This window comes from Schistocerca piceifrons, chromosome 11 (genome assembly GCF_021461385.2).
Source record: "Schistocerca piceifrons isolate TAMUIC-IGC-003096 chromosome 11, iqSchPice1.1, whole genome shotgun sequence".
Taxonomy (NCBI): domain Eukaryota; kingdom Metazoa; phylum Arthropoda; class Insecta; order Orthoptera; family Acrididae; genus Schistocerca; species Schistocerca piceifrons.
Window position 1 is genome coordinate 8,174,648 of NC_060148.1, and position 10,795 is coordinate 8,185,442.

The window sequence follows — 10,795 nt, forward strand, 5'->3', positions numbered from 1 at the left end:
ATAGCCCATTCTCTTGTGCCCAACCACCTTTTTTGCCTTCAAGTCTGACAATTTATGGACTCAGCCTTTGTCAGCAACTCTCAACTTTGTGGTTTTGGATCAGTTACAAGAGTATGAGACCTTAATTAGTAATACAAAAGAAAATAAGTTATAGAGGTAACCAGAGCAGATGTACAGAACTAATTATTTCTTGTACCGTTAGATAGGTTTTGTAAGGCATAACGCACCACTTTCTTATATCGTAACTTCATGTGCAACAAAACTTCTCCGGCTTCTGATCGTCACCATTTATTTTAAGTTAACCTAAGTTACAGTTTCAAATATTTCCCTTAAAATCCAAAACATGGAAAAATTAAGAACTGTACCGTATTCAGTAAATTTGTGTAATTCAGCTATATCAGAATAGAAACATTATAGGATATAAAAATGGTTGGTGTTGTGAAATTGTATTTTAATTAAAGGAGCTACTAACTTTTGAACTAAGGGAATTGAGGAGCATTTTTTCAAAACTCGATAAATGCAACATATACAGTTGTTTGTGAAATGAGTTTTTCTGTTTTCAGCGAGATAGATGTGTTTGAATTTTTACACGATTACTAGATCTCACTGGCATTAATAAAGCACTGTAATGAAAAATATTAAAATTTAATTATAATAGCGGTATATGATGCTGGGATTTTTTCCTCTAGTTGAAAAATGCTTATAATTATTGCTAGCATTAGTTATGTTGCCTTTTTTTATTTTAAGTCTCTCTATTTTCTTGTACAGCTAATTTTTCATGTACTGTAGAGTTTATTACATGCCTGAATTGTTGTGAAATGTGTATTTTTTATTTCATATATTATTATATATGGCATTTTTAAATTATAATTTTATGCTTTATTGAGAATACAAACAATACTAATAGATAATAGCGTACTACAATAATAGCAGTGATAAGTATTTTAACATAATTGTTTAGCTTATACTGTTGTTATCAGCACCACATGAAGTTCAAAATGACTCTTCAAGCTTTCCTTGCGGATGTGATGTAAATAGTCTTCACGGGTTTGTCGCCAGATCACGTTGTGCAAATGACACAGTATTTCCTCAGAGCAACTGTCTGACACCTTCAGGTGGTTCAACCTTGCTGGTGGCCACCATGTCGGACAGCTGCTCCAAGGAAATATTGTGGAATTTGCACAATGTGATCCAGTAGAAACCCTGTGAAGACTATTTACAAAAAATTTATTCTCTTCATTTTTAATAATTTTGGAACAGAATGTGTTTAGAACATTGTGTAATATTGTAATATACCCTACACTATCCAATAAGTGACTGTTTATTTCATCAAACATCTTAATATTAGCTTCCTACACTGCTATGGACTTTTGGACTGGAATGATTAGAGATTAGGATTCAACCTCCCATCGAGATTGAGGTCATCTGTGATGGAGCATGAGCTCAGAATGTTTTGAGAACAGGGAAGGAAACTAGCATTGCACATTTTTCTCAAGTGAGTTTGAGAAATCACAAAAAATAAGAATCTGGATGGCAGACTGTCATTTTCAGTTTGGATTGGAGTTCCAGTAGTGTTCCATGAACAACAGCTTTTCTAGCTCTAAATAGGCAATAATGTCACGTAGTTCAGGATTCATAAATACAAATTTTCTCTGTGATACAAAACAAGCAGAAGTACTGTTTTATGGAAGTGCCGGAAAGGATTATTGTAAAGAAGGTATTTTGGTAAAAGTTACGTAGCAGCCTGCCGTTGCATTTATTGTAGTTTATGAACAATACATGTTGCTGCATAATAAGCATAATAATGCTTGTCAGACACTAGTCCATTATCTAATACTGGTTTCCTGTGTTTACCATGTAGCTTTGGTTTATGTAACAAAAATTGTGTAAAATATAGCAAAGTATGATAAATATGGTTTTAATGCAGGCATCAGTTGGTGCTACAGATCAGTCTCCTAACACAACATATATTTCTGTCTCAAACTGGCGCAGCAACACCCAACCAGATTGTCACCATCCACCCTTACCTAGAAGTTGGGGTGCTTTACGGATCAGTCTGTCACACCAACCAAGATTTCGTGGGAAGGGGGCCACGATCACAATGTAGCTGATATTTTTTGGTAATCACTAAACGGCCATTGGTACTACTCCCTAATTTTGAAGATGGCAGTGCTCGTTAGTTTTGTGTAGGGTAATTTCATTTCCCATTCTCTTATGACATAATAGGGAACAGCACCAATAAGACATACGTCATGACTTTCGGAGTGATACAACACAAACTGACTAACTATAATTTGCGGAAATCCTGCATGTGTACATTAATATATCTTGTCAATATGATCAGAAATGTTAAGCTTAAAATAGAAAACTCTAGAAAATGCTTGTGCTTCAAACATTTTGGGTCTACAAGCTTGTCAGGACTTCAAATAGGATACGTACTTATGTAACTTGTCAAAGAAAGTCTACAGTGTGCTATGGTCAGGATATTAAACGCTGCAGTAAGTAGGGAAGCAGTGGTGCAGACATACTGTGCACAGTACCGTACACTGCTTCACAGCAAAATAATTTGGTGATGAAATGTAGCATGAATACATTTAGAATGCAAAAAATGCACTGAAGCTATTTTGTCGCCTTAAAAATGGAATCGTATAAACCCAGTTTTCTTAAGCTTGGTGTCACAAATGTCCTGTGTTTATTTATCATTTAAACACATTTATTCACTAAGGACTACCTCACGAAAAGTGGCTAATGAATGGAGAATAAGGATGTGCACTATTGTGGCACCAGGTGACAGTCAAATATGCACAAAATATTTTCCAGATCAGCTTTGTGTGAGAAAAGAGTAATCCACTTTGGCATCATATACAATAACACACCAGAACAAATGAATATTACTTGAGAGTAAATAAAAACAAACTAAAGGCATTCCTAATGAAGCTGTGTTCTTACTTTGAAAAAGAATATTAAAATATGAACAACAGAAATTTTTCCTCGCATATAATAATACCAATCAACTGAACATAGAGTACAGACCTTTCTGTACACATTAACTGATTTTTCTGTCACCTATTGGTTGAGCTGCATAACTATAAAAGAAAAAAACACATTCTGTATGTTCTACAGGATCAATTTATTTAGTTTATCTGTTTTGGTTTACAAGTTGATCATCAGATTTTAACATACTACTGACATGAAACAAATTACAATAATTGTAAACAACACTGTCAGGGATGTTACTCATCTAGACTGAACTCCATGAATCTGGTGGTAAGGAAATTAAAACGGTAAAAAGTTGAACAGTAAATAATGTGAAGCGATTGTACAATAGACAGCCTGCAAAATCTGCAGCTGTGATACACTGTATGTTAATTGAAGGTGTAGGGAAGGAGACAGGAAGAGACTATCAATGTAAGTTGCATCGGTACTTTACACGGAATCAGTGGTGGTTAGCAAAGATGTGTGTGGGACCGGGAATCAAACCCGGGGTCTCTTGCTTACCACCAGTTGTGTTAATCACTGCACCACTCTTACTTCACAAAGTTGCCTGCTATGTCAAACAGTCATCTTTGAGTCCTCCTTTCACAGACTAGACTGTCTGTATACACGGCTGTGGCTCAAACATGGAAAAAATAGAAAAAAAGTAATATGTCTACAGAATAATGACAATATTATGAAAAAGTTAGAGTGCTTCTCATTATGTAGCAGAGATGTTGAGTTGCAGACACACAATAAAAAGACTGCTAAACCAACGCCACCTAGGAACAAGGCCTCACAGTGCGACTCGTGACGTCACGACTAGGGGTCCGAAATACCGAGTGGCTTGTTAGGCTCTACGCCACGTATATGAAAACATTAAACAGTTTCCTGGTAGACTACTCACTGCTTTATACACAAATCTGTAAACAAACGCTAATCATTCTCACAGGAGAATTACATTGTTCAAATTTCGTAAACTATAGCTCCAAAGGTGAAAATACTTTTTAATTTCCGTCACTCGCATTTTGAAAATGCGAATTTCTAATTCCATAACTCTGACAGCACTATTTTCACCGTGTATGTCAACTTGCATAATTTAATTGAAAATGAGGTACCACAATTGGAAAGACTGACAATCTATCGAAGCAGGTACTCTGGGACTTGTATCTATATCAAATTCTAGTTTCGTATTACAGATACCTCATTTGGCAGTCATCTACAGTTTTATACTTAAGAAAACATTACCGTACAGAAACTTGTGTAAACTTCACTGAACCTTCTACATACTACTTAGTTTAAGAGATTTGCCAGTAGAAGACTAGGTAGTGTTAAGTTATTAGATATTATAAATTGTCATGGGAATCACACATTAGAATCATTACAAACTCTGACAAACTTGCCCACTGTAAGCCATTGTTTATCAGCTTGAAAATATTAATTGTTATAAATTTGCACATTTTCACTGTTCTACTGTATACAAAGACTAACTTAACAGAATACCAGCTTAGGCAGGATTTACACTCTCATGGAACTGAGGTTTATCTGAAGAATGGGACACCACCCATTGGCTTCATGTAACGACATATCTTAAGAACCTGTTATTACTTTTTACTGTACAAACTGATCCATTTATATTCACCCATCCACATACTGATCCCCATCTTTTAATTAAAATACTTGTCATTTGATACACTGATCATTGGCAATGGGTATTACAGCATTGTAAAAATTTAAAATGTCATCTATAGTGCCATTTGTGAAAGCAGATGAGTGGTATCCCAATCTTTAGTAATGCCAGAACTAGAAATAGTGTGCATCTTCACATACCTTACTGCAGATTATCTAAATCATAGAACAGCGATGTAGTGAGTATGAAGCTGTTCAACAAACTGCCTCTAGAATGGGTAGAAGCTTTATTTGATTTATTCAAGCACAAGTAGTACAGTTGGTTATCAGTAAATCCTCCCTACTCACTTGAATGTATGAGTGTAAATATCACAGTGATAACTGCTCGGTGAGTGTACCACAATTTCCTTAATGATTTCAATTTAAGATGTACTACACAAATCGTTTTAGCTTGAATATTTTACTTTATGGAAAATCTGTTGTAACATTGTTTTTTAATTTGTGTAAAGTAATTTTTGTATACATGCTGTATACTTTTTAAACATTTGTAATTTGACTGTCTATTGCTGCAATAGCTAAATGACAATTAAATTCTTTTACTATTCACTATTTAATGTTGTCCCAGAGGAAAAAAAGCACTGCTATTCCAAACTCCAAAAACATTATCAATTTCTCTCAAATGAAGAATGGCTTAAGTTATGTATTGTCCTCCCCCCTCCCCGAAATATTGGTTGTATTGACAGACTGGACCTGTTCTGCAGATTAATATTTACTTATGATGATGGCAGACTAGCATGCTAATACTAGCAATGAATTGTTCTCCTTGTGAGAATAATTAATTTACTGATTGGACAAAAATATATACAAAAACTTGTCAACCACAGAGCAGGAGCAGCATTAATTATATATTTACTAATGACCAGAAAAGACTATTCCCCTAATTCTATGAGATTGGGGTTTCACAGAGAATTTGTGGTAACAAATTAATCTGTAGCAAAGCCTCATGTTTACGGCTGCACCATTTCGAAGAGAGCAGAAGGGGTCCAATACATAACATTTACCAACAAGATGTATGGGATACTGTGCATGAAATAAAAACAGAAAATAGAAATAAACATTTATTTCACATCATCTTCCCAAGCCCCAAACAGTATAATTTAACATTTTTTCAATCTTTTGTACACAGTTACATTTTTAACAGTAGTTACATCATTTCTCCTCTTGGTGTAATTGTTTAGCAAAATATTTGCACAGCAAAACAGTATGCAATTCATGACTGAATCAATTGAGTGTTTATTTTAACAGTGAAACCCATAAAAAAAACTGCTGGGAATGTTGTGGGATGCTACCTTCACAAGTACATTTCTCTGATTTGCCTGTTCTAAAAATAAAATTTCCTGGTCTTTCAGAATTTTCTGTAGAGTTAAATAGACATATGTCACACACACTACTACATCATCTGCAGGATATGTCAACCCTCCTCTGTCTTTTACCATAATCAAATCACCACCACCCTGCTTCATTTCATCTGTAGTAAGGAATACCTTACAATATTCACAATGTTTTTTTTTTATAGCTTGGTGTGAGCAGTAACCTGCTATGTAATGCAACAGTGGCCAAGTATTCTCATCTATTCCATCAACATCATTTTCATCTACTGCTACATTTAAAAATTCTGGTATTGATGTTTCTTTTAATCCCTGAATTGAGTATGAGTAGAAAAAATATCAGTGGTCTTAATAACAACATCCCCAACTACTTTCGACCGAAGCACAAGGGAAAACATAGACTGTGCCCTTAGTTTTTGTTCAGTTTCAAAAACTTGTCTTAGAGAAACATGATAATTTCCCCCACATAGCTGGCTGTATTTGCCGAACCTGTCTTCTAAACTGTCTGTCTGTACTTTTCCTAACAGCAAATATGATCTGTTTTTCTCGGAAAGCCAGTAGTCACTGAAGTCTATCAAAGCAGCAGTTGTGTGTTTCAAAGCGCTATGTGTCTCTCGAGTAAGTTTTCTTTCATCACTACACTCTTCCCAAGAACATAACCATGAGATGAAGCACTGTAAGAATTCTTGTATGTGATGGGATTTACTAGTCACAGGTTCTTGGAAAATATTTCTTAACCTCTGTCCCTTGAGTAATGTTTTTACATTTACAATATCCCACCAACGATTTATTATTTTTATGAATGTTGCAGTACTTTCCCAGTTGCTAATTGCTTTCTTTGAACCAAATGTGTCCAAAGCAACAACTGTCGTATCACTGAAAATACGCAACACTAACTTGACATTTTGGCGCTCAATTGAGTTAGGAAATAGAGACTTCAAAGTTAAGGAACTGCCATATTGCAATAGTTCATCTTTTTCTATCAAGTGCAATTCTTTCAGTGCTCCAACAGAAGACAAACCTCCCTTCAAACTGTCACTGAAGTCAGGAAAACACAAGATCTGCTCCTTTTGGTTAAACCAGTTATTGCGGATACACTTCAAAATATGGACAGTGTCCACAAAATAATACAATGGGCGATTTGGAGAAGACTGTACAGGGTGATCATACTTTATTTTCACATCTGGAGGAGTAGAAAACTTAGACATTGCTTTCTTATTAATTGCATTATTGTCTGCTACTATACCAACCACCTCAAATCCAACTGCTTCTAATTTAACAATGACTGCTTTAATGTAAGAGAACAGAACATCACCCTGAATAGTATGAACTGGCAGAATAGATACCACATCCTTGTAAGGTGATTCCATGCTCTGAACCATAAAAACATAGGCGCTGGTTGCACACAAAAATTTTTCAGTGTTAAAGGCACATCCTACAACATTTCCAGCTTTGTAATCAAGCTGAGACTTCAGATGAATTTCATCCATCAACAGGAGCATAGTTTTATCATCTGAGGATAAAGTACCTACTTTATTTGTGATGTAGCTCATAAACTGATGACCCTGTTGCTCAATGACAGGATTTGTTGAGAGTTTACTACAAAGCCTTGAAAGGGTGTTAGGACTAGGCATAGAAAAACTGTCAGTGTTCCTCAAAAATTTGTAAGCATGTGGGCTTATAGAATGTACTAATGACCACATTATCATAGAGTTAGTATCATACCTAAATTGAGTTGAACTTCTGCACTTCAAAAATGAAATCTGTTCCTTCAAAAATGTAATTTTAGTTTCGTTTCCTGGCAACTTTTCTAATAAATTTTGCAATAACTGGTCAATTAAAGACAAAATGTTATCTACAGGAGCCTCAGAACTATTATACAGAAGATAGATGTTCTTAAGAACATCACTTACCACCTGTATGTTGTTTACTTTCATGGGAAATTTCATGTTTCCAATACATTTCACTTCAATATCATTATTGAAGACACTGAGTAATAAACCACTGCTTATAACTACGTGGCAAAAAATTCTTGGGTAAGGATTATGCTTTAGTAACACTAGTCTCACACTGTCAGATTTGTTTATCACTACCCAGTCACTGTGCTTTTCACATTCACTCAACTTTGTTTTCATTTGTTCTAAACTATCGAACGATATCGCATCAATCATTTTCGCATGTGCGTCCACACTTTCTTGGATAGCAATTTGAAGAGCACGATTTTCTAAACGCCCCCTACGAATTTCTGGGTCCTCTCGTACTGCAGTTTGATGACTCGACAAGTAAGATGGGCATCCAGGCAACTTCGATGGGATAGCATCTGAAAAAATTAATAACGAAGTATGAAACCGATCTCACAGCATATAAGTGAAATAAAGATAGTTCTTATGCCACTGTACTTTACTAAGAGCGTGATTCGTAACTCACCTTTTCTCAAGTGTCGACGATCCAACGGTGCTGTCAAAAGTATACCAGTTTTCGGGTCATACATACTGGTACTGCTTAAAATGTCGTCCTTGTTGAAATGCAGTTCACATATCTAAAAACAAGCATACAGTTCTCTTTAAAACATATAACGAAAATTAATGAGGTATGAGATTATAAATATGTTCTTCTGTTTACTGTATTTTGTTCAGCTGTACTACATTTTAAGTAACTACGACACACTAACCAAACAAATACACTGATACTTACAACAGAGTGCTTACTCGGTGTCCAGTCTTGTCTGTGAACAGCCGATAACCATTTTCGTCTTAAATTCTCGACAGATGGAAAATAAAATACACTGACTTTAGGTCCATTATCGTAATTGCCCCTGCAATTCGGCATACAACACCTTCGGGGCATCGTAACTGAGTATAGATCAAATAACCACTCACGAACAGCACAAAGTACAACATGGAAACGCTACGAATCACGTGTGTCGGTAGTCGGTTCCTAGCTTCTCAGACCCCTACCCGTGACGTCACAGGTTTCTTAGACTCACGATGTGAGGCCTTGTTCCTAGGTGGCGTTGGCTAAACTTGTATTATGTATGATAATCTTTTCTGTGCATCTATAAAGGACTGATTCTGCTTGTTTTATATTGCATACATTTGCATTCATGAATGCTGTACTATCCAACTTTTCCAATTCACAGCATGGAAAGATAGTGATCAAACACTATTGTAAACTCGAGCAGGTATAAATCTTTCAGTCTTCCGTCATGATATTACGATTAATGATATTATGTCATTGATTCATCCATAGTAGAAAATACATTCTGCGTATGTCCATAATTATATTTAAAAAAAAAATTGCTCTCCAAGCCTGAATAATGGAATGCAATATTAGTACACGTACTCATGAAACAGTGCATGTAGAAACTGACAACATTATGTAATTTTTTTGTTTTTGTTTTTTGCAGAAAAAGAAACAGGGCAATTTGTTGCTCTTCAGTCTGATTAACTAATGAAATTTGTGAGAGATGTATAGTAAAATATTCATATTTGCTGGTGAATGTATGAAACTATTTGTATCACCTCATCACTTGTAACGTACATAATCATGTTATCTTCACAATTTTCTCAAGCAGTGTGGGAGTGATACAGACGATAATTTAAGAGAAAATATAAGTAAATTATGGGTCAGTTACTGTTTAGGTGAATGCTACTATTGTGAAAGGTTGTTTATTGTGTCGTATAATTTTCATCCCCCCAGGGGGCTCACGGTCCTTTCGTGAGCACGTGCGTGGCGAGCATGGGGCCTCAAGCTATTGCAGCTTTCTATCTTTCCTGGGCTGCATTTCCTTTCCTTTCCCCTCCTTTCCTATCCTTGCTCCTTCCCCTCCGCCCTCTCCTCTCCCTCTCTCGGTGTCCGTGTATGTGTTGGCCCCACTATCTTCCTGGTTATGTTCCTTTGCGATTTGGTTTTGTCGAGTAATTACTTCCTCCTTTTGGCATTCTCTGGTCTCCCCCCTGGGGTTTGACCTCCATTACTAAATTCCTATTTCGTTGTGTGAGCCGTCTGGGGAAGAGCACCTTACCTAGTGTTTCCAGCGTGTGCCCTCCTAGTTCCTTCCATCTTTCCCTTCACGTCGTTGTCTGATGCTAGGGTACATAGCCAGCACGGTAGCCAGCCAGTGTGGTGGGGTCGCTATGTACCCTTTTGGTTGACCCCCTGGAAACATAGGGATCACACTTCTGATCCCTGAGCTGTGACCTCCTCATGCATGCCTTGGAGTGGTTGCTCGTCATCCTGGAGCATCGGAACTCCCGGCAATGGCCGCCGTGCCAGACGGCCGTCGCTGTGGCTGGGTGGCGCCCGTGAGGGGAGCCCCTGATCGGAGTGGGTGGTATCGGGGCAGACGCTATGCAAATGAAACGCATACGGGTCCAGAACTGTGGCCGTTCATCTATGGCTGTCTCTTTGAATAGAAATGATTCTTTTAGTGCTGCTTCTTCTGCCTCTTCAGCCTTCCCTTCCGTGGCTACCCCCTGGGAGGGTGGTGAGGCTTGTCGACTAGGGCGAAACCTTTCCCCTGCTATCTGGTTTGCACCAGGACTGATGGGGATACTTTCGCCAATACCAAACCTTTATTTTTTGTGGAACACATTGAAGACAAGTTTGTTGAAGAGGACTCTCTGAGCAAGATGCGGTCGGTTCATTGTTGATCAAAACTGCTTCAGTTGTGGCCTTTTGTGCCTGTGACCATTACCCCCCACCAGTCTTTGAATATGGCTCAAGGTGTAATTTTTTACAGGGATCTCATAAGAAACTGAGGAGGAACTTCGGGACAGTCTAGGACGGCAGGGTGTTCACTTTAT

The 10,795-nt window shown here is 37.1% G+C and overlaps 1 protein-coding gene across 1 annotated transcript; it reads right to left on the reverse strand.

Moving 5' to 3' along the window:
* Positions 1–5,707: 5,707 nt before the first annotated feature.
* On the reverse strand, positions 5,708–8,936 carry LOC124720176. The gene is made up of 3 exons (XM_047245502.1): positions 8,685–8,936; positions 8,418–8,529; positions 5,708–8,310 (listed from the first exon to the last, which is right to left on the reverse strand). Exons 1-3 carry the CDS (start codon positions 8,835–8,837, stop codon positions 6,296–6,298), a joined length of 2,280 nt encoding a protein of 759 aa, XP_047101458.1. The 5' UTR covers positions 8,838–8,936; the 3' UTR covers positions 5,708–6,295.
* Between the last annotated feature and the right edge of the window lie 1,859 nt (positions 8,937–10,795).